This window comes from Phoenix dactylifera, chromosome 11 (assembly GCF_051530095.1).
Source record: "Phoenix dactylifera cultivar Ajwa chromosome 11, Ajwa_hap1_PhDact_Kaust_v1.1, whole genome shotgun sequence".
Classification (NCBI taxonomy): Eukaryota; Viridiplantae; Streptophyta; class Magnoliopsida; order Arecales; family Arecaceae; genus Phoenix; species Phoenix dactylifera.
The window spans coordinates 7,475,264-7,492,070 of NC_143200.1; the positions used below are offsets into that span (position 1 = coordinate 7,475,264).

Here is a 16,807-nt window from a genome sequence, read left to right on the forward strand (position 1 = left end):
ACCTTTGATTCGTTTAATCCATTTTAACCTATCTAATAATTGGTTCAGATTATGACTCGACCTCTTTAATCTGTTTAAAATCTATTTAATTTGTTTGAAATTTGTTTAATCCATTTTTCATGTGTTTAATCCGATCCACTTAATCTGTTTAACTTGTTAAAAATCTGTTTAATATGTTTAACCTATTTGATAAATAAGTTATATGAGTTGAATTGGATTATTTATTTAATAAATAGATTAGTTTTAAATTTAAAATTTTGACTAATTTAATAAATAAATTGAGTTTGGGTTAATTTTTTTGGCTCGGGCAAAACGAGTCAACAACTTCGAGGAGCCAGGAATTTGCCCCAAGCCGGGAGAAGTCTCTCTCTCTAATGGCCGTGGTGGCGAACGCCTGCGGTGCCTCCCAACCCGTCCGCATCCCTCTCGCTCAAACTCCCCGCCTCTCCCCCTTCTCCCTCGCTCGCTTGAGGGTCTCTGCTTCCTCCCAGAGGCCCATGCCCGAAGGGCCGCTCGTTCTCCACACTAAAGAGGTCGCGGCGCCGTTGGGGAATTCCATCAAACACCTCAAGGGTAGGCCGAGGGTCTTCTTCTTGGATGTGAACCCCCTCTGCTACGAGGGAGCCGAACCCAGCCTTCGCTCCTTTGCTCGTTGGCTTGCACTTTTCTTTGACGAAGTCAGCCTCCGCGATCCCGTCATTGCTGTAAGCCCGACAATCTGGTATAATTTCTCCATTGGGACACCAAAAGTGATAGCTCGGGGGGGCTAATTTCAAGCAGAGATTGTTTCTTTATAGGTCTTGGATGGGGAAGGGGGGAATGAGTACAGGAGGCAGCTGCTGCCTTCGTATAAGGCGCACAGGAAGAGGGTTCTGAGGCCAGTTTTGGCATCGCAGAGTTATCGGGGTTTTGATAGTGGTCTGAGCTCTGCTGAGCAGCAAGTCATGGATGTTCTTCAAAAGTGCAATGTTCCGGTGAGTGAGGAGGGAAATCATCTTTTGCTCTAGAATCCAAGTTTTGGTTTGTTATGGTTAAACTTATTCATTATAGTGCTGGTCAAAAATTAAATATTTAGTATTTGATTTGATGATGATGATATATTTGGTGGTTTCAGTAAGTAGCTTGATCACTATCTTTGAATGCTAAGCAGTAATCTAGCTGCACTATGGGAGATAGCAAGTTAGCCAACATGACCCAACAAATATGAGGAACATCTTGTGATTAACTAAGTGCTATGATGCCCAATAATCCTTTTTCCCTTAAAGAATATGGTTGAAAAAACACTTACACCACTTGTCATGACATTAATCTTGGAAAATAATTACATTAATCTTTGATTACTAGTTTATCATTTCATACAGATAGCTGAGGAAGGAATCTATTCTCTTGGTCAAATGACTGTTAGAAAGGTCCTAAAAGAATGGACTAAATCTTCAAAAGCTTTCAGTTGGATATGCATATGCAGGAAAACCATGGGAGTTAATATGGTGGGGTTTGAAGAAAGGGAAAAATACGCACAAAGGGTGTGTTTAAATTGATCTTAAAGTGTATTTTAACAAGTATTACACATACATGTGTTGAGACAAGTTGGTTTTTAATTTAATCATATTTGGCTTCCACCAAGGGTTCCCAAAACACTTCCAACCTTATAGGGGTGGCAATCTAGTCAGGTCAACATGAACCAATCCATTTATTAAATAAGTTAAAAATTGAAAAACCAAACCTGAACTTTTTATTAAATAGGTAACTTGGCCCAACCACCTCATATGCTTAGTAAACAGGTTGGATCAGGTTAAATAGGGTAAAATAGATTTTAAACAGATTAAGCAAGTCTTAAATAGGTGGGTCACGACCCAACACAACCATTAAACAAGTCAAAATAGATTAAATAGATCAAATTTCTAAACCTAAACCTAACCCGTTTAATAAATAGGATAAACCGGGCCAACTTGTTCCCAACCTGGACATGTTTATGCTAAATGTGAACGTACTTAAATAGGGTCGGTTGCAATTTAGATTATAAATTGTGGCCCCTATTTTGTACTCATATTGAATGAGTATATTGGAAATATGGTTAAGCACATGGCAAATTTAATGCAAGTACAACTAAACATGAACCTATAATTACACTTGATGGTTAGAAGATCCACAAAGGTAAAAATAATTGTATTATAAAAAAGAATGCAGAGATTATCGAAATCGTATTTAGTGGAGAATTATGGCTAGGTGGGAGAAATTGCAAGGTGATTTTTAGGGTTTTGTGTGATCACTATCTGACTTTGAGGCACGGAGAACATGTCTAAGACAGCAACAATGCCATCTACGTTGTACAGATCAAAAATGTGATAAATACATAGGATTTACCCCCATAAGCATGCCAAGGTGGATATTTGTGAAACAAGGATATTTTAAAAATTGTGTAAAGCTTAAGTCTTACAACATTGATAATAAAGGTGCAAATAACTGAATGGCATGGCATGCTCACTTGCAAATAAGGCCCTAGGGAGCTTCTTAAAGGAGAGTAACTCATGTGTTAAAAGATCAAGTATTTGGGCAATAAGACCTAAAATTGCATGAATGAATTGCTGTAAGAAAGAATTGAGAATTGATAGTGGCAGTGGATGTAGCCTTCATAGTTTGGATAAGGGCTTGTTGTTTCAGTTATGGTTAGGAGTAAATGATAGTATCTTCAGTTCTTCTCTTTCTGCAAAGCAAAAGAAGCTAACTACACTTTTTATAAAAGGATGGCAAAAATAAGACAGGTACACAAGTTTTATGTCATGGATAGAAACATGATTCTCATGTCTCATGTTTGGTGCTCTATCGGAAATATTGCTTACTGTTCTGACATCAGTCCAACATAGCATTGCAACACTTCGGTATAAGCACCAATTTACCTTAGCAAAAAGCTTTAACATATCAGAATGTGTGAACCTTTTTTTTTTGAGGATGTCATATTGGAATTTTCTCAATAATGGAATTGTTTTTGCTTCACCAAGGGAGTCGGAAAAAATGCGGCAGTTAAATTTGTTTTTGTTGCCATCCTTTTTTTCGGAGGACGTTACGCATTTGCTTAGTTGTTCCAATCTGTGCCATGCTTTCTTGTGGTATATAAATAAAAGTATCAAGGAATAGCAAATTCAATGTTCTCTACCTCATTGTTTAATGATTTTTAAGTCATGCACCACTGGAAAATGTTAGATGCTTAATTATTGATATATTGCAACCTGTTGTATCTTTCACTGCCAAATAATGATTCTTAAATTATTAAGTGATGCAGGTTATTAAAGTAAATGGCTATGAGGCAGATGATGTAGTAGCAACACTTACAGATCAAGTTTTACAAAAAGGATTTCGAGTTGTTATTGGCTCTCCAGATAAAGATTTCAAGCAACTGATATCTGAGGATGTGCAAATGGTTATGCCCATGCCTGAATTTGGTCGTTGGTCTTTTTACACATTAAGGCATTACCTTGCCCAGTACAAGTGTGACCCAAGCTCTGATTTGAGCCTTCGTGAGTACAAGACATTTGTGTTGCATCCTGTTATCCATCCAATTTTTATATGGTTGCTGTGAAGTATCTATGAGAATGCTAGACCTTCATTTTTTTTCTTTTTTTCTTGATTCAAGCATTTTTTCAAAATAACATGTAAAGTTTTGCATACATACATGTCCAAACAAGAGGTCGGAATTCATGATAAATAATGAACAAAGTCTAACAAGATGTACCATGTATCCATATATAAACATTTACGTCAAGTATGTATGCATGTATGTATGTATGTATGTATGTGTGTGTGTGTGTATGTATGTATGTATGTATATATATATATATAGACACACACACACACATATATACATGCATACAAACAAACATCTATATATATACACATGTATATACGTATATACACGTATACACGTGCGTATATATACGTGTATACATATATATATATATATATATATATATATATATATATATATATATATATATATATATATATCCACGTACTTGCACACATATATACATCCATATATACAATATACATATACATACATACAACACATTTTTCCATGCATTCCTCTGTTTTTACGTGTTTGTAATTGTTTTGTGTTCCACATTACTAGTAACTCTGTTGAATCATTCATAGGGTTTTGTGTTGATATCAACACATATAAAACTATCAACATGTATAGAACAGACCGTCATTTACCATTATCATTTAGAGCTTAATATTCTTCTCCGAATGCTCTAGGTGATTAATGGTATCACTTTAAGATTTAGCATTTCTCCATTTCAGAAGAAAACACAGAATATTTCTTCTCTCTGTGATGCTAGTTAATAACATATGTTCTGAAGTTCACATTCCTGTTGCCTGCTATTCAGTTCATGAAGACTTCATACACATGAAAATAATCATATGCATTGAAGTTTCTTTTTGTTAAGCTTAAAGAACAAGGCATTTGAACATATGAATACATTGTTTTTTGACTTACTATGCATTTGGTCAACCTTCTGACCAAGGAACAGCATCTCTGATGAATTACATTAGCCTCATGGTTAGTCAAAGATACATAAGTCATTTGTCATAAGACTTCTGCTGATAGAGTAGAATGAGGAAACAGTGTTGAAGATGGCCAACATTGTAGATAAGCAAAACACTGGATATATTTATTTGTAGGCAATGTTTTTGTATATCATTTGGTACATAGGCTTTGTACCAGCTTTCAATATGTCAGTCACTAATGATATCTTCTTCATTTTCAGCTTCCAATTTTACACTTAAAAGGAGTTTAATTTGCACAGTTTAGAAGTTTGATTCTTTTCAGCTCTTAAAGTACAAGTCGTGGAATGGTAATTTATTAGAATAATTATGATACTTGTAGGCTTTTAACTCAGTAATGGTAATTGTATAGATCTGCAATAGAGCTGATCAAATTATCTATAATTGGAAAATGCATTCTAGCTTACAGATGTAGTGGGATTACTGTAATATGGTGAGACTTGTAAATTATTTTAACCTAAAAATTACTACCTGCTACATGACATAATGCAAAATTACCTACCATATCATTTGGGGTACAGCTCGCTTCTGACTAAAGCTTTATATATTTAGGGTGTTTTATGGGAGACGAAGCTGATGGTGTTCCTGGAATTCAACACTTGGCCCCCAGTTTTGGTCGTAAGACAGCCCTGAAGCTCTTGAAAAAGCATGGTTCTCTAGAAAATTTACTCAGCACAGCTGCAATAAGAACGGTGGGTAAAGATTATGCACAAGATGTTCTCACAAAGTATGGTGATTATCTGCGGAAAAATTATGAGGTTCTTAGCTTAAGGAGGTATATCCTCAATCTTCCTGAGAAAGTCAGTAGTTCTTTAACTGTTGTCTTAATATATGTTATTTCCAATGAGTCAATCCTCATACATAAATATGTGTATGATTGCACATATGTGCACATAAACATCCATTGTTGTTGATGTTAGTGACTTGGCTACTGTATAGGGATGCTAATGTTCAGCTTGAGGAAGATTGGTTATCAGAAAGAGACACTTGTAATGACTCAGCGGTGTTATCAAATTTCATTACTAGGTTGGGCAAAGGCCAGAAGCAAGAAAACAGGTATATCTTTTTTTTCTTCTTTTTGGAATTTAATCTTCCAACCTGCTAGTGCATTGAGGCTCTCAAAATAAGTTTCATGGGGCTAACATGTGGTTCATAAAATACAAATAATTAGAATGTTTATCTTTCTCATGTTTTATGGTATTTGTTATGAAAACAATATATGGTTGTAGTTCTTTGTTAAACATCTATATGACATTTTTAAACTATCATTTGATACAAGTGAGAAAGCTAGTCTAGATAACCATTTGATGGGCTATTATTATTTCATTAATCAAGATGTGTTTGTAGTAAATTTGATACATATACTCCCCACTTTTAATAATATATTTTTTCTTGTACATTAGTTAAAGATGATATGTGAGGGATGTAGCTACTGAAAGTTGTGTTTATCATGGGATTTGTGGATGGCTCATTGGTGGAGGTTCAAACTAAAAGGCATTGTAGATGGAGGTTCACAGACGAATGGACAGTCAGGCTTAGATTCTTTTGCACTATTATAGGAAAGATTGAGAGTAGGAATAAACTTACTTGCAATTGAGCACTTCAAACCTAGGGGAAAGAGCCGGGAATGAACTGGTAGAGACAGGTAACTAGGACAACACCTAAAATTCTTTTTAGCTATTTGTTGTTATAGGTGTGCAGGAAAGAGGAATGGGAACCGGGTTCACACTTTGATAACTAGCTGCTGCTCATGAGCTCTTGCCCTCATCTTAGACTAGAAGGATGTGGCTTAGGTATTGTTCCTTGGTACCTCTTTTCATACAATAATCAGGTGACCTCTGCAAGCTTTATGTATTCATGCCCAGTACTCTGGGAGTTGGTAGATAGTTCCTAGAGGCATTCTACTATATTAACATGGTCTTTCATGGAGAATCTGAACCTGTTCTTGACATCTAATGTATCATTTTATATTGAAAGCATCTTGGACATTTGATTATTAGAATTAGTAGTCTATAAATAGAACTCTATTTATGTTTTATACATAACCAGTCCCAAGCTTGTATAAAGGAGGGTTGCGATAGGTTGATGGTTAGAGTAAAATTATAGTCACATCCTATGAACATGAATCCGTATAAGAAAACTAAGAGAGAGTACTATACTAGCAATATGCTGCATCGGACCCTAGGTATAGTGAAAAGTGAGCAAGAGTTAACTAGGGCATTTCCCATTAGCAACGTGTCACATCAATACTTAGATGTGGTGGGAAGTAAGTATGGGTTCTCATATTTTAATAGACTGGTGTGATAAAGAAGTTAGTCCAGGAAAGTGGAATATGTTTAGCAACTTGGAATTTATGACTGTTGATTGGAAAATTGATGAAACTAATCAATATAATAACTAGGAGGAGAGTTAACATTAGCTTGCCTGCATGAGACTAAGTGGATAGAAGAAAACAAAGAAAATTGATAAGATGGGTTATAAATTTTGATATATGGAAAAAATAGGAATAAAAATGTAGGAATTGTTGTAGTTTAGAGTTTAAAAGATGAATTCTAGATATTGAGAGAGTAGGAGATAGAATAATCTTCATAAAATTAGTGTTAGGAGAGGAATCTATTAATATCATTAGTACTTATACTCCTCAAATACGATTGGATGATGCTACAAAGCAATGCTTTTGGAAGGATAGGGATGGATTAATAGTGCTTTTGAAAGGTTGCATGGTGATTATGATTTGAACATAGAAACAAGAGAAGGAAATGCCATTTAGAGTTTGCAATGGCATATGGTCTAGTATTAGCTAACACTTGCACTAAAAAAGCTCTCACTAGTTAATTTTTAAAAGTGACACTAGTTAAATAGATTTCTTCCTTACTAGAATGTCTGATCAAGGATTATATAAAGATTTTAAAACTACACCAATTGATAGTTTAGCTATCCAACATAAATTAGTGGTTTTGGACACGTGTATTAGGAAATGGAAGAGGGATGAAGGAAAATAGAAACCCGAGGACTAGATGGTGGAATTTACGAGAGAAACAAATGACTTTTAAGGATAGAGTGTTAAAGAAAGGAAAATGTGTTTAGGTGGGGAAATCAATAGCATATGGAAAGAGATGGCTAATCATATTAAAAAAGTGGCTACAAAGGTATTAGGAGAAGCAAAAGAAAAATGGCTATCCGAAAAAAAATTTGATGGTGGAATAAGAAAGTTCAGTTGTTGGTTATGGCAAAATAAGAATGCTTTAGAAGACTACGCAAATGTAAGAATAGAGAAGCATATGGAAGGTGGCTAAAAGGGAGTTAAGAAGGTAGTTCAGTGGCTAGATTCCAAGTATGTGAAGAATTATCTCATAAGTTAGAAACTAAGGATACAAAGAAAGAGATATATATAAGATTGCAAAACTAAGAGAAGGAAAATTAGAGACTTGACTCAGGTTAAATATATCAAAAATGCAATTAAAAAACTTTTGACTAAGGAAGATAGGATCAAAGAAAGATGGAGTAGATATTTTGATAAGCTATTCAATAAAAGCCATGTAAACGATTTAAGATGCTTTACTAGCTTCATAAGAATAGAAATGTTAAGTCCACACATAGGGTTAGAGTATCTGAGGTAAAAAAGGCTATGAAAAAGATGAAGATAGAAAAAATTGTTGGACCATCTCGATTGAGGTTTGAAGTGTTTATGTGAAATTGTGAAATAAGAATAACTTGGTTAATTTTTTGATGAGATTTAAAAGATCAAGAAGATACCTGATGAATAGAGAAGAGTGCTATAGACCAATTTATAAAATAAGGGTAATTTTCAAAATTGTTCTAATCATCATGATATTAATATCATGAGCCATGCTATGAAACTTTGAGAGAAGGTGATGGGCATAGATTGAGGTATGACATAAAAATATCAAAGAACCATTTTGATTTTGATTTTATGCCAGGAAGGTCACCTATGGAAGATATTTTTCTCCTTTGAAGCTTAATAGGGAAATATAAAGAAAACTGACATGATCTTCATATAGTTTTTATTGATTTAGAGAAAGTATATGATAGAGTTTTTAGAAAAGTCTTATGATATGTGTTAGAAAAGAAAGGAGATTCCATTAGATATAATAATATTATTAAGGACATACACAATGGAGTGGTTAAAATATAAGAAATATTGGTGGTAATAGTAGTGCATTTTTAATCACAATGGCTTTATACCCAGGATTTGCTCTAGATCCATACTTTTTGCACTAGTAATAGATGAACTTACTAGCATATCCTAAACAATATTTCTTGGTGCATGCTATTTGCGGATGATATAATCTTAGTGGGTGAAACTAAGTTTTAAGTTAATCATAAGTTAGAATTATTGAAGGGTTCGTAGAATCTAAGAATTTTAGATTAAGTAGGATCGAGACGGAATACATGGAATATAATTTTTAGTACAATTAAAAATAGAGATGAAGGTGGAGTGACATTAAAGATCATGAAGTTTCTAAGAGTGCATTTTTAGTATGTAGGATTGATGTTCATAAGGAAGGGGAGATTGAATAGGATTTTTTCCATAAGATTAAAGTAGGTTGGCTGAAATAAAAAGGTGCGGTTGTGATATTATATGATCACAGGATACCTGTTTAGTAGGAAAAAAAAATATAGGATAGCCATACAACTAGCTATGCTTTATAGTATAGAATGTTGGACAATTAGAAAACAACATATACATAAGATGAGGGCGGTCAAAATGAGAATGTTAAGATAGATGTGTGGTAGTACAAAAAAAAGGTAGAATAACAAATGAAGTCATTTATAGAAAAGAAGAGGTAGTGCCAAGTGAGAACAAATTTAGAGGATGATTTAGATGGTTTAGATATGTACAATGTAGACCAAAAGATGCACCAGTATGAAGGAGTGATTTGACCCATCATGTTGAAGGAAAGAGGGATATAGATAGATTGAAAATCACATGGGATGAAGTACTAAGAAAGTACGGCCTTAAACAAAATGGAATGTAGGAAAAGGATTCATGCAGCCGACCAAATTAGTTTATGATTAAGGCTTAGTTGAGTTGAGTAGTTTATAAATGGTCTGCATTCATGGATCTTCCAAATTACTTGGGCATCTCTTTATATGAATGTCCTAGTTCACAGAAGGCTGAGTGACTTAAGAGTCCTGCTAATGCAAAATTTGTAATTTGCCTTTGCAGGTTTTTCCTCCATGTAAATTTCAAAAGATCCTACTGAGCAATTGTTTCTGTTTTATGTTCTGGATGGATGTATATGTCTCTCTAGTCCTTGTTGTCTTATTGTTGGCTTATTGACATCTTGGACCCTTTGCATCTTTGACATGCTTTCGAATTGAGAACTTTGAATGCATCAGAAACTGACAAAATTATACAGATCAGAATTATAGATATATAGAATTATAGTTATGTATATTAAAAAAATGCGATAGTGATGCTGCTTTATACTATCTATGTTCCTGTATAAGATTAATGGGTTACATCATGTCATTCTTCCTTGCACATTGGTTAACTCAACAGTTTTTTACTTAGGGTCCAAATTTTCTCAAACATTATCAAGTATATCCTTTTTAAGGAAATAATGAAATTTAACTTGGTTATCATTAATGTGCACTGTCAGATTACGAAGAAAAATATGTGAGAGAAGGATCTCATAGAGGAATCAGTCTATATTGCTGGTGCTGTTTGAGGAAATGCAGCTGCTTGATCAACTGGAGAATGGAATCAGGCTTCCAACCTTAAGCTGGAATTTTGTTTTGCAGCATTGCAAGACATTAACTAGCCTGGTTACATGGTTAAAATTTCTTCTTGTATGTGCATGCCTTATCCAGACTGATAAATCTAATGCCAAAATTGCAGGCTGTCCACAAATACATCCATTTCCACAGGTCATATTCCTTCAAGATTTTGTTTTTGTTTTTCTTTTCTTTGTTTTTTTTCCAGGTTGTGCTCTATCATGTCAATGGATGGTTAATGCTTTGCACTATGACCAGGTTACTGGTATCTGTTACACTAAAGTTTCAGTGGCATTTGTAATCTAATAAAGCTGCTAGTATATCTATATCTGTAGAGTGAATTGAGCAGGAGGAATCTGGGATGTCCATCTTTTTTGTGCAGAGTGTTGCGTTATCCTGTGCATGTGCTGCTACTATGTTTTCTTTGTATTCTGAGTTTGCAGGTCGTATAAAAGCTCATTTCATAGGGCTGTATAAATTGCAACCGTCGCATTTCCTCAGGAGTGGGTCCTGACTGCAGCATAAAGGAGTGGGTTTGAAGCTGCTTAGCTAGCAGCTATCTCTGATCTTAATTGAATGGCTTTCAGTTCAATCCAAGTTGGATTTGTGCCTGTCTGCTAAAAGGATCTGTCTTATACGTCAAATTTGGGTAGTAGCAGTTCATCCAGTTTGAGCTATTGGTGACACTATGAGGGTGTAATTAAATCAATGTGCCGTAGTCTAATTTGTTGGGCACTGTGAATCCTCTAGGAAACAGTAAATATTTTGGGATGGATATTGTAGATGGCAGGCCATCTGACTGTCCGATCACTACAATAAATCAGAGGATTAGCAGCATGCCAATGCATATTAAAAATGCTGCTGTAAAATACCTTAGGTAGTGTTTATAAAAAAACATTGTCAAGTATACTGGGCACCATCTCCGGTGAGCAAAGCTTGGCTCTGCTGCTACTCAGTATGACATCTATTCTCATGTATTTTCTCTCTAATATAGCCGGTGCTCCCTATTTTTACTTTGTTGCCACTATTTCATGTTATTTGATAATAAAGTAACATGTTTATGTTATGATGAGTTTGAAAGAATGAATGCGTAAGAAATGCATGAAGAGGATATTGCATTACTCTCCTATCTTGTATTAGTCGGTCTGATCCAGCAAATAAGTTTATAAGTTATTATTCATGCAAAATATGAAATGGGCCCTCAATTATTGTATTGCTTTGTTCATTGCTCATGTGAATGAAATTTGTATGTTTCTTCTTAAAAATGTTGGTTGGTAATCTCATATTCATGTGATGAATTGCATTGCTCTATTCACTGTTCAGTGCTACCAAGTTGTTGTTGAGAAGCAAAGGATTTACAATCCATAATTTCTTATCAGATTGGTAGTTTAGGATATATTTGGTTGGGGGTAGTTAGACCTTAGAATGAAAATGGAAATGAATGACTTCTATTCTAGAAATTTTGTTGGAAAGAGTTCCATCCTCATTCTAGTTCTAAAGGAAAATAGAAATTCCCCCAATCCCCCAAAACCCAATCCTTACTCTTTTGTCATAAATTTTGTACGTAATACATTTTTTTTCCATTCTTTTCTACTAATGTATCCTGCTTTTATATATTATTTACTTATTTATGGACTAATTATGTATTTTATTTTTTACAGATTGAACTTGCTGACAAATGATTCGTGCATGACTTGTGCTGATTGTTTAGTTCTTTTTCTTATATTTTGTCTAATTAGGACAAGAGTAACTTTATTTTTAATCAAAACCATATAGGAGATTTGTAGTATTTTGTTTTAGGATCTTAAATGTTCTTCCATATTTAATGTCTTATATCAAGAACTACGTGTTCTCTGACTCTTTTTGTTTATAACGAATTTAAAGGATTGCAATCGTTTGTTGATGCTAATTTGAGTATTCCTTATATATTTGGTGATTCTCTGTTACTAATTATCATTTAAATCTATATGGTGAAAATTGGTTGATCATGTGGTTTCAAGATGCAAATGATAAAGGGATTAGTATATATGGATATGCCCACACCGAAATTACCAGGTATTCAAGTTATTAAAAAAAGTATTACCAACGGTACAACTGCTACCATAAGGCTATGACTCTACAGGCTTTTAGCGATGCTCACAACCACTCCTAAAATTTTAAGTAGTGGCCAAAATATGCAGTTGAGAATATCAAAAAAAATTAATGGAGATGATTGTTACAAAGTTTTTGTATCAGCTAAAACTGCTAGATAAAGTTTCTGCAGCTGAAAAAAAAAATCTACTAGATCCTAATAAAAACTGCTATTGAAAGTATATTTTTCCTAGTGGTTAGGTAATGCATCAGAATTGAAATTGATAGCAACAGGGGCGTTTGGCAGCATCTAAGCAATAGTTGAGAAAACCACTAGGAAAGTATCCCTAGTGGTTTTCGATCCACACTTGTACTGGCAGTTTTGGCCACCGCTAATTAAATCCTTTTTTCCTTGTAACAAATAAATAATATGATATGTTTGTACCTAATAAGCAACCTTTCAGTTCTATGTAAGCTTTCAGCGCAGTGGATTACTTCATTCAATTAGGTTAAGCAGTGAACTTATCAAAATGTTATATCTATATACTTCTATCTAATTAGCACCAATAATTTGAAACTTGGACCAATTGGTTCGACTGGGATTGGATACGTCTTTGGTCTTTTAGAATTTTTGAATTAAAAAAAATCGATAAAAACTGGAAGAATTGGATGGACTGGCTGAACCGGTCCTACTCAAGTTCCCCTCCCCCCCCCCCCCCCCCCCCCCCCCCCCCCCCCCCCCCGACAATCTCTCTCTCTTTCTCTTCTTCTCCGACTGTGCTGTGCTCCCAAAGAAGAAGAGGCGGTCGGTGGCACAAGTGACTCATAGGGCTTCTAGATCGTGCACCACTCTTCATCTTTTTTTGATGTCATTGGTTTGGTTTAAATTTTTAGGTTGAATCTATGGTTTGGATTCATAGATTCGATCATTTTCTCAATTTTTCTCATGAAATTTGTGCAAATGTTCTATTCTTTGAGATTTCAAGTATGTTAATTTGGTTTCGTTATCGTGATCGTTGTTGGAGGGGGGAGGAGAGGGGGATATAGTTGTCAAGGCAAAAGTGAGAGATGATAGCATAGAAGTCACTGGTGCTAAGGGAGGACATCGCTGGAAAGTGCGGAGGCGAGAGGGGAAGGGGTGGAGTTTTTTCTAGATATCAATATGTTGTCATGTTGATATTACCAATTGGATATCACTATATTTATGATATATTTATGATATCAATATGTTGTCATGTTGATATTACCAATTGGATCGGCCGATTGAACTAGTCTGATCGGTGAACTAGTAATCGGCCAAGGCACCGAGTTACCTTCTAATTTGGATTTCAAAATATTGGTTAGCACATAAAGAAGTATCAACTAAGGGAAGAAGACACTAGTTCTCTTCTGAACCACAATTTTGACCATGGTAACGCCTGCTCTCAACGGCTGATAGGCTGGATTATGGCTGAGAGCTAATGATATTATTTTAATATATTTTTGATGGTCTCAACATTATCTAATGCTTAAATTATTATAAGATATTTAGAGACCCGCAGATGTTGAGATAGATGATGTGTGGTCATCGTCTTCCAAATAACCCTAATTAAGCTTCCAAAATTCGATGGAGACAGTATTCAAATCCAAATCTCTAGTACAACCACTAAAATATTTCATCAACTTTATAAGCTAGCACCTTCTGATTAGCGCCATCCATGATCTACGGTTTTTAATTACTAGTTATCAAAGCTCTACGCTATTGAGCTACAAAGATACTTATATTCACGACCCTTATCCACTTGTCGAGGATAACTTGGCAAGGAACCTCGGACAGAAGAAGATAAAAGAAATGAAAACAAACAAAAAACTTTAAAACGAAAGCACTAATCAGTAACAAATTACTGACACAATAAGGATGATCATAAACTCAAGCACATCAATTCCAAAAGACATCTCAAGGACCAATCTCTCCCTCCTTGTGAGTCTCGATGACGACGTTGGACCTGGGGTAGGCAACGCAGGTCAGCACGTAGCCCTCCTTCATCTGGTCGTCGTCGAGCATGCTGCCGTCGGACTGGTCCACCTCGCCGCCCACCATCTTCCCGACGCAGGTCACGCACGATCCCGCCCGGCACGAGTACGGCATGTCGATGCCCTGCTCCTCCGCCTCGTCCAGGATGTACCTGTCGTCCGGGCAGTCGAACACCACCTCTCCGTCCGGCGTTATCAGCTTCACGTTGAAGACTGCCATGGCTGTCACTCGCCCCCGGCTGGACTCGAGCCCGAAGAGCGCCCGCCCGGTGCGCGGCAGGGCCCGCAGGCTCACGGTGCCCGGCACGCCGTTGTGGCGCCGGGCGAAGGGCGTGCCCAGGGCCGCGCTCAACAGAGCTGTGCTCGCTCCGGCTGCAGCCATTGGAAGCAGCAAGAGAATTGTTTCTGTGCCTGTGTGAGGGAGGGAGGGAAGACGGAGAGATATGGCTCAGCAGAGGGGGTTTTGGAGTCGGATGACCGGAGAGAGAGGATGGCGCGTGTGAATATAGGGTGGAGGAATGGGGTGCTGTGGATAATATCTTGGCACGTGGCAGGGAATCTGTGGTTATCTTATCTCTATAACTCTATTTGAGAAGGGGAAAGGGAGGAGGCTCCCAAGATATGATTGGGTGTGGTGATTGTGGCAGGGTGTAGAACATGTTGGATTCGGGTTTGGATCCAACACGATCCATTTACCTGTATTGATAAAAATTAAATTCTAAGTATTATAGGTTCGGATTTGCTCTTCAATGCATATTTAAAACGTCTTGTATCGGCAATATATTTCAAGAGCAATAAAGCAATCTTCCATTTGCGATATGAGGATTCTAAATAAATTCTACCTACTAGTTATTCGTATATCATTCTTTTTTTTCTCTTTGTTACAATTTTATCTAAATTTATTGGCTTACGTGCAAAATGAACATATGGTAGCAGAACAAATTGAGATGGAAAATGCGAATATGCAGTGCATAGATTGCTGTCTATATGATATGTGACATTCCTGCAAGGATATAATAAATATATTCAGGATTATTACTGAGATAATATTAGATCATCTATGTAATCCTAGAATGATGTAGTATGTTTATTGGAACATATCCTAGGATTTAAAGTAGATTATTTCTAATAGTTGATTCAAGCTAGCCGGTTGATGGGCCATGGTTGTCATATCTTGATGATGCGATTCGATGGTCCCACTGGAATTCGTGGTGAGGGTTTGCGATGGGACGTTTCGTTAGGGATCGGTAGGTTTGGACTGCTTCTAGGCTAGTTCCAACGTCTGAGGTGATGACACGCCAGTAAAGAAGTTCTGGAATCTAAATTGATGGCTCTTTAGTGAATGACCGCTGAATTTTACCTTTTTTTTTTTTTTTTTTTTTTTTTGCTTTGGCCATTGTTGAATATTGGGAACCGCAAAAAGACTGACACGAAGGATTGCGAACCATACAAAATGCGTGGTTGCATGCGTTTTGTGTTTGCCATTGACAACCATTTATTTCCATACCATCCGTAGGTAGAGGTGGCGCACTTTCGCCCCACCTACACCAACACATAAAATGAGGTTAGCACAGTTTGATCCAAGGGCTATATGACCCTGATCTAATGGGTGGATATGTATTCTAGAATGATCCATGGATTATGGGTGAAACCCATCTTAGGATAACCCATGCAACATGCCATATTTCATATCAACTAGAGTCAATTAATTTTTTATTTTTTTTGTTAAACAAGCATTTCATACATCACGAGTATAAAAACATCTAATATAATCGGAAAACAGAAGATCCCGAGGAGCTCCGGACATCTCTCCCATCCCAGCCCATAGAGTTCCTCCTGAATAACTTGCTACATATGTCGTCACCTAGTCCGCTATCCCATTAACCTTACGATATACATGCATAGTCTGAAATATAATGCCCTCTCTTACCATCATCCAAATACCGTGGAGCTGGAGTAGTGTACCATGGCTCGCTAGAGCCAATTGATTGGTAGTGTACCATGCAATTAGCTTATCCAACAATAAGGTGGAATGGTATGGATTTAGAACATCTTTAGGTAGGAGAAGGGTACTAACTGCTAAGCTCAGGTCCTGCTGCTTGCAGTATAACTAGCGTAGACTCTACCAGTAGGCTTTTGGGAGCTCTATACATTTACAATCAATATAACAAATCGACATCCTCTACAATTTACACTAAAACTGGACAGGTCTAGTCCTCTGACACTGCTTATTCATGTGTTATAGGATAATTAGTGATTGAACGAAACATACGAGGCATGTATTATTTTGTATTAATACCCTCCTCAATCACGAATCCTCCGATAATAAGCAACTAGTGAAGTAGTGATGGAAGATTGGGCTTCTCCAATTTAATCCAAAAGTAGAAAGTGTTTGAGCTTGAATCTAAAATTGCTCCAA

At 36.2% G+C, this 16,807-nt stretch overlaps 2 protein-coding genes across 2 annotated transcripts; one reads left to right on the forward strand and one right to left on the reverse strand.

The window, feature by feature from the left end:
* The first annotated feature begins 304 nt into the window (after positions 1 to 304).
* Positions 305 to 12,211, forward strand: LOC103713908 (5'-3' exonuclease family protein). The gene is made up of 6 exons (XM_008800960.6): positions 305 to 704; positions 798 to 974; positions 3,281 to 3,515; positions 5,116 to 5,338; positions 5,503 to 5,619; positions 10,191 to 12,211. Exons 1-6 carry the CDS (start codon positions 375 to 377, stop codon positions 10,225 to 10,227), a joined length of 1,119 nt encoding a protein of 372 aa, XP_008799182.3. The 5' UTR covers positions 305 to 374; the 3' UTR covers positions 10,228 to 12,211.
* A 1,905-nt stretch (positions 12,212 to 14,116) lies between these two features.
* LOC103713909 (ferredoxin-like) lies at positions 14,117 to 14,886 on the reverse strand. Its single transcript, XM_008800961.6, has one exon. It carries the CDS (start codon positions 14,768 to 14,770, stop codon positions 14,312 to 14,314), a length of 459 nt encoding a protein of 152 aa, XP_008799183.1. The 5' UTR covers positions 14,771 to 14,886; the 3' UTR covers positions 14,117 to 14,311.
* Positions 14,887 to 16,807: the final 1,921 nt, after the last annotated feature.

Coding starts and splice junctions, on each gene's coding strand:
- LOC103713908 (XM_008800960.6), top strand. CDS start 375: ATGGCCGTGGTGGCGAACGCCTGCGGTGCCTCCCAACCCGTCCGCATC. Junction 705..797: donor TCCGCGATCCCGTCATTGCT/GTAAGCCCGACA, acceptor GTTTCTTTATAG/GTCTTGGATGGGGAAGGGGG. Junction 5,339..5,502: donor GAGGTTCTTAGCTTAAGGAG/GTATATCCTCAA, acceptor GCTACTGTATAG/GGATGCTAATGTTCAGCTTG.
- LOC103713909 (XM_008800961.6), bottom strand. CDS start 14,770: ATGGCTGCAGCCGGAGCGAGCACAGCTCTGTTGAGCGCGGCCCTGGGC.